Source organism: Pseudorca crassidens, chromosome 5 (genome assembly GCF_039906515.1).
Source record: "Pseudorca crassidens isolate mPseCra1 chromosome 5, mPseCra1.hap1, whole genome shotgun sequence".
NCBI lineage: Eukaryota > Metazoa > Chordata > Mammalia > Artiodactyla > Delphinidae > Pseudorca > Pseudorca crassidens.
The window spans coordinates 110,840,767-110,858,928 of NC_090300.1; the positions used below are offsets into that span (position 1 = coordinate 110,840,767).

The 18,162-nt window shown below is 33.7% G+C and overlaps 1 protein-coding gene across 4 annotated transcripts in view; it reads right to left on the reverse strand.

Moving 5' to 3' along the window:
• The window catches only part of CADM2 (cell adhesion molecule 2), a 1,069,757-nt gene that overhangs the window by 100,297 nt on the left and 951,298 nt on the right, over positions 1–18,162 (reverse strand). For all 4 annotated transcript variants that reach the window (XM_067739196.1, XM_067739197.1, XM_067739195.1 and 1 more), the window contains one exon: positions 6,099–6,189. In XM_067739196.1, coding sequence (XP_067595297.1) covers positions 6,099–6,189 — 91 coding nt within the window. The remainder of the gene's footprint in view (positions 1–6,098; positions 6,190–18,162) is intronic.

Here is an 18,162-nt window from a genome sequence, read left to right on the forward strand (position 1 = left end):
AATTTCAGAGCCATGGAAGAAATCTGAGATAGTAATTCAGTTCCCAGCGTTGCCATAGTAGACCAATATCAGCATGTGTATTAAATATGTAATTAAGACTTCTGAGTTTAAAACTTGGTGAGACACACTGTATGTAATTTTTTGACAAAATAATAACATCCTCATGGCTATTATTTATTATGAAATTACTTGGAGGCAGAAATTGCATATATATTTTCATTAATATTTAAAACAATTTGTTTACTAGGTTTTATTTTCTAATTTTAGAGAATAAAAAATACTTGGTATACTTAACACTGGTAAACTGTGGACTTTGGGGTGAAAATGATAGGTCCGTATAGGTTCATTGTAATGAATATACCACTGCTGTGAGGGACGTCAATAGTGGGGGATGTTGGACATGAGTAGGAACGAAGGGTATATGGGAACCCTGTACTTTCCACTCAATTTCACTGTGAACCTAAAGCTCTCTAAAAAATAAAGGTTATTAATTAAAAAAACATTTTGGTGTGGTTACGTGACTTACTCAAGACCACTCAGGCCACAGATATCTACGGATTTATAATTCAAAGCTACTTTTATTTCTCTTTCTACTGCACCACACAGCTTTTTCTGCCCCAGAGCATGACAGCTTAGATAGTATATCTGAACATAAACACAGACCTTGACGATTAATTAGATGACTTTCTATAGCGCAGATGGCAGGAGAGAGACAAATACTGTGTAATTAACATCTACTAGGCATTAAGTCAAATCATATAAAATTGCCATCATTGTAGATCATATTCTTTTTCCCAAAATTTGTGAAAGGAAAATCAAAATGGAGTCTATATTGCTAAGAGAGTTCCCTAAAATGGAGCCAGGAGGCTATTACAAAGTATGACTTATGCCCATCTCAGCCTGAATAGAATCTAACCTTTTGATCTCTTATTGTCCTACTTAAGACATCTAGATCATCTGCCAGAAACTCAAGATAATTATTGGGCCCATACCCTAAAATAACTTGTGGCAGCCTGTCTACTTACTGGACTACCCTAAAATAACACAGGATTCCTCAAGGACAAATATTTCCTGATTCACGTCAATCACAATTCTCACTAGGCAACTTTTAACAGCCTTGTGGCTTTTTGTCTTTATAAGCCCCTGACTCTTTCTCTTCCCTTGAACACTCTTTTGGTTTAACCAGAATCTGTGTCTCCTGAATTGCAATTCTTAAGAGCCCAAATAAACTATTTTATTATTTGCAGCCTTCTGCACTGTTTTTCTGTTGACAAATTCATATTTTCCTCTGTTTTGGGCTAAGACATTTCACTCTGGATTACTTGCCTTCTTTAACTCCTGTTTGTTTTGTCATTTCTTCTGGCTGTGATTGGGTTATATGACAATTAGTAAATAACCTGTGATTTGTAAAAAGGTACATATTAGGCTGAGAAAACTGTTTTGCCTTCATTTGCATCTCATTTTTTAATCTCTATTATGCTAATAGGAAAATGCATCAGTGTGTTTTTATCAGATTTCTTCTTAAATTCTAGATCATTTTGAAAATGGATGTGTAAGTGTTCCTCTAAAACACTTCACTAGTTATTATATGATATGTGATCTGTTTTCCTAAAGATTAAAATCTTGCTTCTTATTCAGAATAGCGATGTTATGTGCAATGCAATTATGTATACTAGATTCATACCAAATTCATAAGAAAAAGTGTGGTTACCAGAGGTAAAATAATAACTACAACATAAACATAATGCCAGGTATACAGAAAAATTTATCAATGACTATAATTATTTTCTTTTATAGAATAAATACCAAATATACATTCATTTGACTGAAAATGTCACATTGCTTTTGTGAAGTAAATTTACAAAGTGTTAAACATTTGATTAAAATGAATGATGATTCTTTAGCTATAGCATGTGGGGGGCAATCCCACACCTTTTAAGGTCATAACATTAATGTAATATAACAGCTTTTTCCCCCCTCTACTTCTATAAGCGGAGAATGCTGCTTCCTGAAAGCTGTCTGGAAATTCAGCCAAAGAAAGAAGAAGGTTGCAAAAATTCTGGGAACTTTAAAGAAAAGTGGCTGGCATTAGCTTGGTCCTCACTTTAAACTAAAATTAAAACAATAGACAGACATGTACAGTAATCTCTCTTTTAAGGAAAGAATAGAATTCCTCTACAGTAATGTCAAGTGGAACAATTTGGTCCTGGCCCAAGCTATGCAGCTGTTCCACAGGAAAACAGCAAAAGGCTTCAATCCAAAGCAGGCAAATAAGGCATGATTGTTTATAAACAGTCACTGTGGCCCTCACATTTAGAACAAGAAAAACAATATTAGCATATAGGAGGCCAGGTTAGGAACATGAGTCTCAGTATGAGTTGAGTCACACCATCATTTTGTGATTTATACAAAAGATAGTGGTGCTATTTTTTTCTACTATTAACTTGCCTAATAACCGTGGATAACTCATACTTTAGGAAATCATATATTGGTCAAACATTTTTAAAAAAACAATATTTGATCACGGATTAAGGAAATGATATGTCAGCTACAAAATGTAAAGAAATCATATACCTGTTATCCACTTCTGATTCTCACCTTCTCATCAAAGGGGGCTCGGGTAATTGGTAAGGATAATAGAAATCGGGTGTTTCAGGAGTCAATTAGAAGCTAAGACAGTATTGCTTCTCCGTGATTCCAAAATAACAAAATGGGAAATCAGGTGTAATAGCAGCAAAACAATGGAGAACTTTGACGGTGATTACCAGAGTAAAATAGGAAATTCGAACCTACCTGTTGGGTAAATGTGATATCACATACTTCATTTTTACTCCCACTCTTTACAGGCTTTTTTGATCCTATCTTAAAATTTGGACAGCCTCTCTACTATTTTTTGTTTTAAAACTTCTGTTTGACATAACTTTCTTTTCTCATTCCTTTTCCACTTTTCATGATTCATTTTCTGAAATGGGTGTCCTTCCTGTTTTCTTTACTTCCCCACCACTTACTAACTCCCTGATTAATCCATTTCAATTTGTGTTCTGTTCTCTTTGCTCTAGTGAGACTTGTTTTCTTTATGATCAGTAAAATTTCCTTCTGGGAAAATCCAATGATTTCTTTTCAGTCTTCCCTTGTTTTATTTGTCCTATCTGCCTCAACTGGCACTGTTGGAGATCAAATATAAACTAGAGAGGCTAGAACTGAGACTGTCTTTAAAGAGGTTAATGTCTTCATTTATTGGAAATGATAGTTACTTTGAAAATGCAGAAGAGTGGATTTTAAGATAATTAGGAAGGGCATAAAAGAAGCAGTGGTCTAAAGGCAAAAATGAGTCAAAGAAGTTGGCTATACCTTTAATGTCAATGGCCTGGAGGTCTACAAGGAAAGAAAATGGTAAAAAGAGAGTTCGGAATGACAATACAAGAGAATAAGTTAATGTATATTTACTTGTGGACCATAGCACATAGAACATAACATTATGATCTATAATGATAAAGATAGAAAATAATAATTTTAACCCTTCTGGAGCTTATGAGTGAATTGCCAGAGGATACTATACTAATTAGAGGATATTCTATATGGCTGTAAACTCATGCTAAAAATGGTCAGCTTGGTAGGAATTTGGCAATTTGCCAGAAAGGGCAAATACGGCAGAAAGCCTGATAGAAGAGAACAGCAACACTAAAATGTGTCTTGAGACTACCCAGTTCTTCACCTTCAAGCATCCAGAGCTTCGATTTCAGTGCTGCACGTTATTGTAGGGCCCATCCTAATTTTTCAAAAGTGACATTGGCCAACATAGGTGACAATTTAGACTCAGCAATTGAAGTAGCAGAAAATAGCTGAAGGAATGTAATCTTTGGGCAATGATTGAACTAAGTTTACAACCTGACTCATCCATTTTAAATCTGGATGAATAAGGAAAGTCAATTAATACTGAGCTTTAGTTTTCCTTTCTGTAAAACAAGGAGCCTTTTTATTTCCATTACCTATAGCAAATTGATACTAATCAGGATCCTTCTGAGAAAGGTGACGTTTTCTATTTCTTAAACTTCTGGAACCTTTGTATTCTTAAATAGCATAAATAAATAAGAGATTGTGTTTTTCATTCATCGGCAGTGCAGAGGATTATTGCATATCCAAGTTTATTTCTAGGTAACTGAAACAGAGACCACAATAAGGCATATCTATTCAACCATATCTGAGCTGAGGGAAATGGACTACTTAAATAGCTAATTACATAGATCACAATCTAAGTACTCACCAAAAAAAAAAAAAATGTGGATAGTGAGAGTGGATATGGAATCAAAGAGAAGATCTTTGATAGGTAATTAGATGCTATTTGAGCTGGAATGTATTTATTCCCAAGCATTCTATATATTATATTTCCCATCTTCACCTCATTTAAATGTGTAAATTGTACACATATGTACTTTGGGGCAGAACTATGGAGAGAAGGTAAAATCAAAAATCCTTTGCTATTCCCTGATACTTTATCATATCTCCAAACACTGACCTCTGAGGTTATAAGGAGAAATGGAAGCTAAGGGCGGGGTGGGGGGTGGGGAAAGAGGAACAGACAGAGTTGGAAAATAATAAGCAAAGGGAACAGGAGTGGAAATAGAAGGGAAAGTTAGGAAAGAAGCGCTGGTATTAGATATACAACATCGGGAGGAAAGAAACTGGATTTAAGTATGTCTAAAGCTGACTAGAGTCTATTACACTTCTTTCTTAGTTAAAGCACTGATCTTACAGCCAAAAGCTCTGTTGAAACTGTAGTACTGAAATGCACTGTCACATTTTGATAGCGCACTGCAGTTGAAAAATGTTTTCTATAAGCAACTTAAACTTATCAGAGGGTAAGAACTATAAAAGTGAATTGTACAGGATATATGTAGTAAAGCTACTTTGAAAAAATTTGCTCCTTTCAAGGTCTAAAATGCCTTAAATGTTTCTTAAAAGATAGAAAAAATTTACAAAATGCTCTTTAAGTCAGTATATTTTAAATCTCTAGAAAATAATTACTGGAAGAGAGAACAGTTCTAAAATAACAATACGGTGATAAAGAAAGTATGAGTTCACTTAGTGTGTTAAAAAGTATAAGACAATACAATTAAGGAAGTTGAAATTTCAGGCTTCTGTATTAAAATTACTAGAGAAAAATTCCTCATGTGATAATATGAAATCTACACTTAAATAACAAATGTTATTAGAAACAATTTTTTAGTAATTAAATTTGATTTGCTCAAAAGCTATCCCATATAATTATGTATAGAGAACAATTAAATGCCTCCCATTAAAATTTAAACAGAAATGCAAATCAATTGGAAGCTTCTAAAAAGATCAAATAAGTGACTTTCAGCTCCACGTAGAATGCTACTATAGAAAGATCAAATCATTTCCAATGAAATAATCCTTATTTGGATACTCCATACTTGAATTTTCTATTAAATATAGATTTTCTATGAGTTAGCTGTTTATAAACATGAATGTCAAAAAGTAAAATTTTAGGGTTGAAGTGATGTTAGAACTCATCATTCTAACAATGAAATCGCTTTATAATAGAAAATGTGGAGTCTGTGACCCTTTTCATTCACACTACCTCCAAACATATCACATTCACAAATTATGTCTCAGGGGCTACACTAGAGGTGTAGATTTGATCCCCCTTAGGAAAATGATTTCGCATGTAACTTTAAAACTTGGGCATATTTTGAGGATTCAATATTTTCAAAGTTTTTCATGAGAGAAGTTCAGCATGTGTAACTTCTACAATCTGATGATGTAAAAACAGTGACTGATTAAGCCTATACTCCTTTCAGGTTGAAATATCTTAGTAGGAAAAAAAAAGAATGAAAGAAAGAAAAAGAACAAAAAAATCACAGTTGGAAGCCTCCCCAGAAACTTCACTAGATGACAAAATACAAGACCAATCTTCCACAAACACTTAATGAAGACATGGTTCAGGGGGGTTTCTGTTCTGAGATCACTTTGCCCACCAAGAAAAGACAAAAATAGTGGATTTCTGCAGTTAAAGACTGTAATCAAAGCAGGATACAAGAAAAGTAAAAAATTGTATTGCTCATTAAATCACTTACAGTGGTTTTCCTTTGGATTCACAAGTCAAAATTAAAGGCTGTCCTTCTTGTGGAAAAGGAGTGGATGGTATAATCTTAACTGATGGTGTATCTAGGAGAAAAGAAAAAGTAATATTAAAAAAGGTCATTACACACATATAAAACTATATATATGTTCAGGCCATTTCTTGTAATTGTATATATTTATACAATTGTGTATATTTATATAAATTTAGTGAAACAGGGTCTGCAATTTTAAGAAGCTACCATCCTGTCCAGGAAAAGCTTACAAAAATATCTGAATATCTTATGAGCACCACTGTGGTATTATTTCTGAAATCTGAATTTAAAAGTGAAATTGCAAAAAGTGGTTCAGAGGAATATCAAGCATTTCATACAATTGTTTCTTCACCTATTTATAGATGGCTATGCATATTATTATTATGGACTGAATACGTTTATGTGCATTTGAATAACAACACTTTCATTGTTGCAGGAATACCAGGGACTCACAATAAGGAACCCACAAAGAACTTGAGATCAACTACTGTCTCACAAGCATTATGCAGAATCTTTTTGAAAATGCAGTAATGCTGCACTTAGCACATGCTGTTTGCTTTAAAGCACAGTTAGCAAATCATCTGAAATAGTTATTTAGAATGTTATTAAAAGTTAACATTTTGTTATATATGCTACAACATAATTGTTATGAAGTTATTTCCATTTAACAATAAAATCATCCGTTGTGGAAGAAGATGCAAAAATACTTTGAGACATTTATATTTCTAATTTTATGCCATGTAATATTGTTTAATCAACACAGAGATACATATTACATGGAAAAACTGGAAAATAAACTAAAAACAGAGACAGTGTAAACAGGCTCATTCCTTTATGACACCTTGCTAGTGCTGGTTTTTTGTGGCTCGCAGTCAACATGGAACTGTCTCCTCCTCTTGTTTCCATATCCTCAACAATAAACAAAATAGGCTCTGAATGCTCCAGGGGGGTCACAATTATTCTCACCCTTCCCTTAGTTGTGATAGAAGAACTGAACTACCCTGAGGTTATAGTCATTCTCTGACTTTGAAGCCAATTAAATAAGTATCAATCAATTGTATAATTTTTAGTTTAGTTATCTTATTTCAGGAAAATATTATGCAGATTTGTCATATATAGAACAATAAACAAGATCCTGTGGAAGGCCTTGTATCCCACTTATAAATTATTTATACTTTTCAAATGCATTCTTTCTCAATCCTTTAAAGAAAAAAATACATTCAAGATAATCAACAATAATATCCCATTTACAAATAGGCATTCCATGTACATCATGGTAAAAAATTGTAGTATAAAATAACCCAGGAAGAAAAATTAATTTGAAGAAATATGAAATATATTGTCATATTTTTAACCAGTAGAAAAAAATAATTTAATAAAGGACTGAAATATACTTCACTAATTTCATTACCATCATCACATTTATGGAATCAGTTAACATGATGATCATATAATTTTGTCTTCCAAGTAGAACACTTTTAAAAGTGAAGAGAAAATATTAATTATATAGAATAACAAGTGTGAACCAGAATGATTCTGGGAAAATGAGGGCTATCATCTTTTAAATTTTGACCATATATACATATAGCAAAATTTAATTTCATCCTGACATAGAAAATAAAGCTTCAATTCTAGAGAAAAAGGTGGCAGAAGAAAGATCAGAAAAGTGTGATGTTGGGGAAGAGAGTTGTGTTGTTTATCTGTGATGATTAATTTTACATGTCAACTTCACTACACTATGCGGTACCCAGATATTTGGTCCAAAATTCATTATTTGGGGAATTCTAGTAAGAGTGTTTTGGGAAACGATTAACATTTAAATCAGTGGACTGAGTAAAGCAGATTCCTCTCCCTAATATGGGTGAGGCTTATCTGATAAGTTGAAGGCCTGAATAGAACAAAAAGACTGACCCTCACACAAATAGGAGAGTATTCCTGTCTGATGGCAACTGAGCTGGCACATCAGCCTTTTTCCTGTCTTCAGATCAAACTGAAACATCTGGGTCTTGAGCCTGCTGACTTTCAGACTGGAACTATAACATCATCTCTTCCGGTTTCTCAGGCCTTTAGACTCAGACTGGAACTAAGTCATCAGCTCTTCTGGGTCTCTAGCTTGCAGACTCAGCCTGCAGATCTTGGAATCTGCACCTTTGTAACAAATCCCATTAGTTCTTTTTCTCTATAGAACCCTGACAAATATAGAATCCTTACAAACAGACCCTGGGGTATTTCTTTTATGGGGAGTGACCACAGGGAGCACTGGGAAGTGAGATAGGAAGGGAAGGAAGTCAATCAAGCGTGTGTTATTGAGCAGATTACCCTGTGGGCAGCTGCATGCAATCCTGCTGTGGAACTCAGACAATGTAGGGCTTGCCTCTGAGTCACCTCGCTTGATGGGCAAGGGAGAGGAGTATTTAGGGAATATTGACCAATACTCATTGGTGTTCGGTTGAGGATTGCTGGGGTGGGGATGCAGGTGTTATTTCCCTGGCACCCCTGGTCTACTCGGTACACAGAAATGGTGTGTGCCAAAGGGATATCTGCAAGTCACCCCCAGTATCTGCCTCAGTGAAGTAAAATACACAGTTCTGCCTGTTCAAGTAATTTATTAGAGGTGAGAATTTATATAACATATGGTCCCCTGAAGCATGGTTCAGCATTCCCTTTAGATCCAGAACACAGAATTTGAATTATAAGCAAGTGCAAAAGCAGATAATATGCTTAGCATGTATTTCTGTGAAACTTTTAGGAAGACCTCTAGGTTACCAAAATCAAGTCATATAATATAATACTGTTATTTTATTTCTGAATTACTCAATATGTTGATGAGTCTTTGTTCCTAAGAATTATCTTCCCTAGGTTTTTTTTTTAACACTCAACCCTCCCACCCCTCACAAACACACACACACACACACACACACACACACACACACACACACACACACACTGATAGATACACATATATCTGATTCCACATATATCTCTGGCTACTCTTTCTCATATTCTGTTGGGATGTCTTCTTGTATTTAACCTTTAAATATTGAGGTCACCAAGAATGGGATTCACAATCTGTTCTCACATAATTCTCTAGGTCCTTTTAGCCACACCCATCTCTGCAGTTTCTATCTACTCATTAACCACTCCCAGGTTTATATCCTAGAGCAGTTCTGTACCACAAGCTACACTCATGTATATGCAACGCCTATTTGACATGTCCAGTTGGATGTTGAAAAGACATGGCACACTCAGTATGTCCAAAAGGAACTCAAAGTCTCCCACTGACTGACACATTCTCCCCTGATATGTTTTTCTTCCAGCAATTTCTAGTTCTATAAATACCACCAGCCTCCATCCAGCTACATACACCAGACATCTCCTGTTCCCTTATGTTTTCTATAATCAATCAATTAATCATCAAGTTTGGTTGACTTATTTCCTAAATAATTTTGAAATCTACTCGTTGCTTTTTTATATCTCCACAACCTTTCTTTCATTTAGTCTACCGCAAAAGTGAATGGCCTCCACCATGTCAGCTTTTTACACCTCTAAATCTGATGACATCAATTTTCTGGTTAAAACCTTGCATGGTAAATCTTTTCTCTTAGGATTAAAAGAAAAATAATCAGCATAGTCTTTAAGTCCTATATGATCTACACAGGTCTTTACTCTCATGCCTTGTAACACTTAATTCATTCTTTGAATTCCAGGTAATTATACTTTCTTTCGGGTACTTTAATGAATATGTTTTTTAACTTTATACAAACTGTCTGAAATGCTCCATTTTGGGGGGATCCTTTGCCTTTTTAACTCTTTTAAATCTTAACTCAAATATTTGCTGAGGGCAATCATTCATTACCCTCACATTTGGTCATATATCTCTGCTGCATGTTCTATTTTTCATCTCTGTATAATTTTTAAAAGGCATTTCTGTGTCCTCAGTGTCTAGCATAGTGCTTTATACAAAATCTGTGCTTAATAAATAATTAAATGGGGGAACACTCTATTTTTTTTATTTTCTTATTATCATTTTAATACATTAATTTTAAAATATTAAAAACTGCTTAATTGAAATTTTGTTGGGGCCTGCATTTGTATGTAAAATTAATATTAAATGCTCATGTCACAAACCTTACATTGAGTTTTATTCTTACACATATTTAATTTAATTAAATGTCTACTGCTGATTCTCTTCCTGGTATAAATTTTCTGCATTAGATAATATTAGATAACAACTTTCCATGATTATACAAATGGCAATTTTTTTTTAATTTTTTAATTTTGTTTGTGGTACGCGGGCCTCTCACTGTTGTGGCCTCTCCCATTGCAGAGCACAGGCTCCGGACGCGCAGGCTCAGTGGCCATGGCTCACGGGCCCAGCCGCTCCGCGGCATGTGGGATCTTCCCGGACCAGGGCACGAACCCATGTCCCCTGCATCGGCAGGCGGACTCTCAACCACTGTGCCACCAGGGAAGCCCGGCAATTTGTTTTTTAATGCATATACCGCATAAATAACTTTTCTCTCCTCATCTGATTTTGACAGGGGAAGCACTCAATTGTGAAGAGATTATTTATATAATCAGTCAAAATTCTAGTTTACAGTTCCATGAAATGTCAGCATTCGTCTTTAAACATACGACGTTAGCAATGTACACAAAATTACATTTTTTTACATCAAAACTACAGTAATGTGATATTATCCCAAACTTGAGAAGATATACTTTGAAATTTTTTATTTTATTGGAGTATAGTTGATTTACAACGTTGTGTTAGTTTCAGGTGTACAGCAAAGTGATTCAGTTATACATATACATATATTCATTCTTTTTTAGATTCTTTTCTCATATAGGTTATCACAGAATATTAAGTAGAGTTCCCAGTGCTATACAGTAAGTAGATCCTTGTTGCTTATCTATCTCATATATAGTAGTATCTGTGTGTTCATCCCAAGCTTCTGATTTATCTCCCCCTGCCACAGTGTTTACTTTAAAATAACATTTTGAATATGTAACATTTTACATGGCCTAAAAGTCAAAATATTTTATTTTATTTTTTAAGTTAATTTTTATTGGAGTATAGTTGCTTTACAATGTTATGTTAATGGGAAGGAAATCTAAAAAAGAGTGGATATATGTATCAATTTTTTTTAATAACAGGAAATAATTTGGGCTTTAATAGATTTTACTAATAATAAAGATCTCTATCATTACTATTCCTATTATATTTTCATTAATCACTTTATTGTATCCATAAGGGGGCTGATCAAGCACTGTTATCAAATTATCAATAACATTCTAGAAATACCATTAGATTAATGTAGAACTCCTATTCTTACTGAGATATCTCAACCAACAAAAAGACAAAACCAAAAAAAAACAACAAAAAACTTGTACTCATCTCAAAAACTGAGTTAATTTTAAGAATCTTCAATTTCCAGGATTTCTTCAAAATATTTATTTTAATAACTGCAACCCCCAAGGTAAACACATTTTTCTGTATTATTTATATATCAAAATGAATGGGGAATTTTTCAGGAACAGCACAATGCACAGTAGATAATAATTTTATAAAATAATCTTCAAATTTATGCATATATTATTCTATTAATATTTTTACTAATCCAGATGTGAATAGGAGTCAGAAAGTAAATACCACATATCCAAACCTTTCAATGCATGTCTGCCAAGTTACTATTAAGAATTACATTTTTTTTTGCCCCGTCCATATATAAGTTATTTGTAGATTTTCTTCTTGGTTGTAGTTTTTCATTAAAAAGGATGGGGAATATTTTTTTAACCAAAGTTTACTTATATAGTAATCCCACACTTGATTTGGAAATGATCTCTCTATTTTCCAGTCTAGGTGCAATATAAGTTGCATTTCACCTTGCTCTACTTCTTCACAAAACAGAATGGCACTTGTTCTCTTTTTCTTCAGTACTTTGTGGATGTGGATGATATTCTGTTTTTAAATTACTAGTATAATGTATCATATTGTACCAATTAAACAGAAAAGAAAAGGGGCGGTTTGTAAAAATGCATTATCATTACCACTATTAATTCACACTTGCTTTATCCTATATGTTAAACTCAGATTTTTATTTTTACAAACTAATAATTTCCATGTTTGTTTTAAAATGTCTTCAAATAAGTCAACTTTAACAACATCATATTTATTGAATATAAATTTAGGTACACAGGAGTATAATATTTATAACATATAATATGTAATGTTTATAATGTTGCTATATATACACACATATGAATGAAAGGGAACAGTAAATAATTAGATTTAAATATTTCAGGATATATACTGCTATTATAAAACACTGCACTTAGTAAAATATGTATTTTTTTTTTTACATGTCTGCTTCATTCACCAGATTTTGAGCATTCAAAATCTCAGACCTTAACCTATTCGATTGTGTGTTGTCAGATCCTAACAAAATACTTGATATGTTGTAAGAGTTCTTTAAAGATTAGATGACTATATGAATATTTCCTATTTCTCTCAAAATGCAAGCAAATGAGGAAGTTTTGCACAAGCATATAAAAATAGGGATATGGTCATTCATCTACAAATAATTTTTCACTACTTACTAACAGGCAAAATATGCAGATACTTTAAAAGCATCATGTTTCCTCTCCAAGGTTTCTTTTTGTAGGAAAAATATTATTCTTTAGAGTCCATCTTTAAAATTAATAAGATGTGGAAAAAACCCACACTTTTTAAAAGTATGGGTTTATTTATTTTACTTATCTGACAAATTCTGGGGCTAATTTATAAAGAAGCACAAGTACTTTCAAGAGATAGATTAGGGCTTTCCTGGTGGCGCAGTGGTTGAGAGTCCGCCTGCCGATGCAGGGGACACGGATTCGTGCCCCGGTCCGGGAAGATCCCACATGCCGCGGAGCGGCTGGGCCCGTGAGCCATGGCCGCTGAGCATGCGCGTCCGGAGCCTGTGCTCCGCAACGGGAGAGGCCACAACAGTGAAAGGCCCGCGTACCGCAAAAAAAAAAAAAAAAAAAAAAAAAAAAAAATTGTTTTTTAAAGTTATTATTCAAAATTTTAAAAGCTTTATGAACTTGGGAAGTAAAGACACCTCCTATCTTATTTGAATGATTCAGTATTTGAATCAAAGTAAAGATATTGATACAGGGGAATGGATTTTCCGTATTTTTAACAAAGATTTTAGAGAACTGAAAAGATCTGTGATGAAACTACTATTAAATCACCTAATGGACAATCGGCAAGCACAGCTATGAAAACACTTAGTGTCAGTGGTTCAACAATATTTATTCATCTCTAAGGGTTTTGTAGGTAGGTAAATAAAAATAAGTTTTAAGTCAACATCTTACCAATAAAAAAAAAAAAAACTTATTCTGTAATCAAAGAAATACAACAGAAATTTAAACTTATATAAAAGTAACATCTAGCCTGTTATGATGGTGATGGCCAAATTGCTAATATAAGAGAAGCAACTATAAATGAATATCTAATATTAGTTTACTGTATCATTCCACAGTGTATAATATATTGGGGGAACAAAGATGGTTTATAGCTTAAAGCAGTAGTGATTTGCATTGCTCATGGCATGTGGATCTTTGGGTGGAAAGTGTTATCTTGACAATTTTATTTGTCCACAAAAATCATTTCCTATGAGCACTCCCAAATGATTCATTTAACAGTTTTATAGGTCTTAAAACATGCAAGGCACAGTACTATTACTCATTTCTATCCATTGTCTCACTAGAATTGCAACATTAAAACACTATAACATAGTATACTTTTTCACATTGTAACACCTAAACCTCACGTGTTAGTTTTCATAAACAATGCTACTGAGTGCTTAGCATATTCTTAGAAAAGTAAGCTCATCAGAGCAGAGATTATTTCTATTTTGTTCACTGGTTTATCCTCAGTCCTAGAATAACTCCTAGACTTCAGTTAAATATTTGTTGGATAAATGAATGAAGAATGACTTTTTGTAATTTTTCCCCACTACTGGTTAGGACCACTAGTGTGTTATAAAATCAAATTTATTTGTCACAGCTATCTTCTAATAATTATAAACACTGATAAAATACTTGGCAAGTAAGTCATTATTGTAAATGCTCTGTATGCACTGGCTCATTGAACTCTTTCATACAGCATATAATGTAGGTTCTGTTGTTGACCTATCGTACAGAACATGAAACTGAGGCTCAGAGAAGTAACTCACTCTAGTTACACAATCATAAATCACCTCAGGCAGTTTGAATCTCTTTTTCCTGACCTTAGTCACTCCTCAATAACTTTGTTTCCTGTTCTCTTTTAGACTACAAGAGAGATTGATGCTTTTGGTAATAAGCTCTGTGTCCTCTATTCATCTTCAAAACCAACTCTTTCTCCAGCTGGATGAATTGGAACCTGGCCCAAGAGTTGCTTTTGCTCTATATGATCTGCAAGTTTTAAAACATATCTGACAATGTTTCTGAGTTCTATGCATAACCTGTCAGTCTACCTGTTTCTCTTTCCCTTCCTTCCTTCCTCCCTTCCTTCCTTCCTTCCTTCCTTCCTTCCACCCTCCTTTCCTTCCTCCTTCCCTCCCTTCCTTCCTACCTCCCACCCTCCCTTTCTTTCTTTTTTAACTCTCTCACATCTGCCTCTCACATCCTTTTCCTCTCTAACAGATGAAAATATTCTTTGGGTGAAGGTGGTTAAAAGGTACAAACTTACAATAATAAGATTAATAATTTCTGGGATGTAATGTACATCATGGTGACTACAATTAATAATACTGTAGTGTATATTTAAAAGTTGCTGAGAGGGCTTCCCTGGTAGCGCAGTGGTTGAGAGTCCGCCTGCCGATGCAGTGGACACAGATTCGTGCCCCGGTCCGGGAAGATCCCACATGCCGCGGAGCGGCTGGGCCCATGAGCCATGGCCGCTGAGCCTGCGTGTCCGGAGCCTGTGCTCTGCAATGGGAGAGGCCACAACAGTGAGAGGCTCGCGTACCGCAAAAAGTAAATAAATAAAAGTTGCTGAGAGAGTAGATCTTAAAAGTTCTTATCACAAGAAAAAAATTGTAATTATGTGAGGTGATGGATATTAACTAACCATTATGGTAATCATTTTGCAATAGATACATATACTGAATAATTATGTTGTGCACCTTAAGCTACTTCAATGTTACATTTCAATTATACATCAATAAAACCGGAGAAAAAAATATATGTATGTATATATATATATATATTCTCTTATCTTATTCATTACAATATATCCTTCTCATCCATATTCCTCTCCTCCACGAACAACAAAGAAATATTCCCACAGAAAATTTTTGTCAAGGAGAATTTAGAAACTTTTAAATATTTTACAGATGAAAGAGTTGTGATTCTTTATAGCAATTGTATTACATAAAGTTTTCTGAACAATTTGTTTAGCACCCTTGTAAAGATCTCTTGCTAATTACATTAATACTAAAGAAAATTATGCACCAGTTCACCTTTGTGAAACCACTTTAGAGTTTACTCTGAGATAGTGGCTCTCAGTTAGGGACGATTTTGCCCCCCAAGGACATTTGACAATGTCTGGAGACACTTTTAGTTGTTACAGTGTAGGGGAGAGGTAGAAGTGATATCTCTGGCATCTTATGAGTAGAAGCCAGGAATACAGATGAGCATCGTACCATGCACCAGACAGACCCTCCACGACAAAGAACTACCTGAGGCAAAATGTCACTAGTGTCCTCCTCTAAAATATTGACATTTACTCACTTCATTACCTATATCTCTTCCATGTTACAACAGACTAGGAAATACTAGAGAACTGTGAAACTGTGTGTATCTATATGGGATGCTTGGACTTCTAGAATGAAGGAAATGCTGAATACTCTAAGACCATCATGATACTTTCCTGAAATAAAAAAAAACTACAAATCAAGCTCAAGGCCTATACCTCAAGGCCTACCACATTTTATTAGGAGCAGTGGGTTGATATACCCAGAGTTAACCAGAACCATTTCAGCTACAGCACTATCTGCTATTCATTCCCTCTGCGTAAGACTGACTTTTTCTAAGATGTCTAATTTATTTTTCCTGTTTGTAATTTTGCAGTAAAACTGAAACTTTCACTTTCCTTTTAGTGCTCACAATACTCTTTCATAATGCTCAAAACTGTCAAGTACTTTTCCTTTAACAGTCTGTTAAATTCCTATAATTCTAGTAAAAAATTATTCTTGTGGCCATCATTTATTTATTTAACAAATATGTATAAATTACATGTATGTATAATATGTACAAGATACTTTACTACTACTATTCAAGTGCTATATCTCCACAGCAATTTTGTCCCAATAAGAAAGATAAATCATGTATGGTTCAAAATAATGCAAAATTCAAAACTGAAAGGAACATAGCACTCTGATGAAATATTATGGGAGTTATGGAAGAAGAGATTATAGATATTTGTCAGAAACCAAGAAAGTTACCTAGAGAAGTGGTACTTAAAAAAGTTCAAACAATACATAGTATTTGAACTGGCAGAATTTTTCTAGAGGGAAAGAAAAGAAGGGAACCCTAGGCAAAGAGTTGGACAAGGGTTGGTGTAGAGACGAGTGTGAGCTGTATATGAGACATCTAGAAGTACTGTAAAGTATAGGGTGCGTTATCTGAAAAGGGGTGCTAAGAGTGACATTATAAGGGATTGTATTTTCAAAGCCTTGAATTTCAGGCTGAAGAATTCAGATATTATGTTAGAGGCAATGAGAAATCATCTTAAGTTTGTGATCAAGTGAATGTCAGGCTCTGAGCCAGGTTTTAGGAGATATTTGGCAGTGTGTAAAACTGGTTGGATCAGTGAGCAATTTAAAGCAAATTATGTCTCTATGATAAAGTTGAGCCACTAGGAAGATCTTAAGAAGAAAACATAGCAGTAAAAATATAGATAATAAATGCATCAACATTTTGCCTATATTCTAATTCATAAATTTCTACAATTGTAGGCTCGAGTGCATTATTTTAAGTGCATTTTCTCTGTATCTCATTTATGATCCTTACTTTTTTAGCTTAAATTAATTGTTTCTCCAATATTTTATTCCAGTTATTAGAATAACTAAAATTTATGAAATAAAGAAATTTATAATTTAGATATTTGTAATAATTAAATAATAAAATAAATAGAATTTAGGAATTTATCAAATGAAACTCTCCTATATTAATATTCTGAAGTGGTGATGTAAAATGCATAGTTTTGATTCGATATTGTTGATAGAGTTAGTTGTGCTTGGGAGGGCAGAAACAAATTCAACTAGTTGATGGCTTCAGCACTGGAGATGGATTTCTTAGGAAAAGGCATCAGGAAGGCTGCTTGTCAGATTTCATCATTAGATAGGACATTTTAACACTCTGAAAGCTCATTTTTGGAAAAAAGCCTTCATATCAACATTTAAAAGAAAAAATTAAAAAAACTAAACTCGTGTTTCTAAACATTTTCAAGCTATTTATGTTTTTGATGCTTTTTTAAAGAACATTTATCAAAAGCACCATGAAATGGATTCAGCATGGGGACACAAAATGAAATAATAAACAATGAAATGAACACATTTAAAGTTGTTTTAGGTTTTATAAATCTGCCATGGGATGCCTTAAGCATTTAATGTTTATTTAACAAACATATAACATTAATACATGATGTATAGGTTAGTTCAAATATAATGATTTACCATAAAACTATAAGACAATGTAGAAGTTGACATCGTATTTCCTATTTGTTAGCCATTTAGTCAACTACCAGGTTCATTTTTATTTAATACATTATCTAATCTTTAAAATGTCCCTTCACATATAATTTTGGTAAATATGAGAAAGGCCAAAATCATCATCATTCAATCACCACCATCATCAACAATAAAAAATTTAATAATCCTTAAGTTATTGGTATATTTTGAAATATATTTAAATTGAGAAAACTCGAATGAAAAAATAAGAAGTTCTCCATGAAATTTCTCCTTTAGGATGAGGATATTTTGTTTGTAGATTTTGT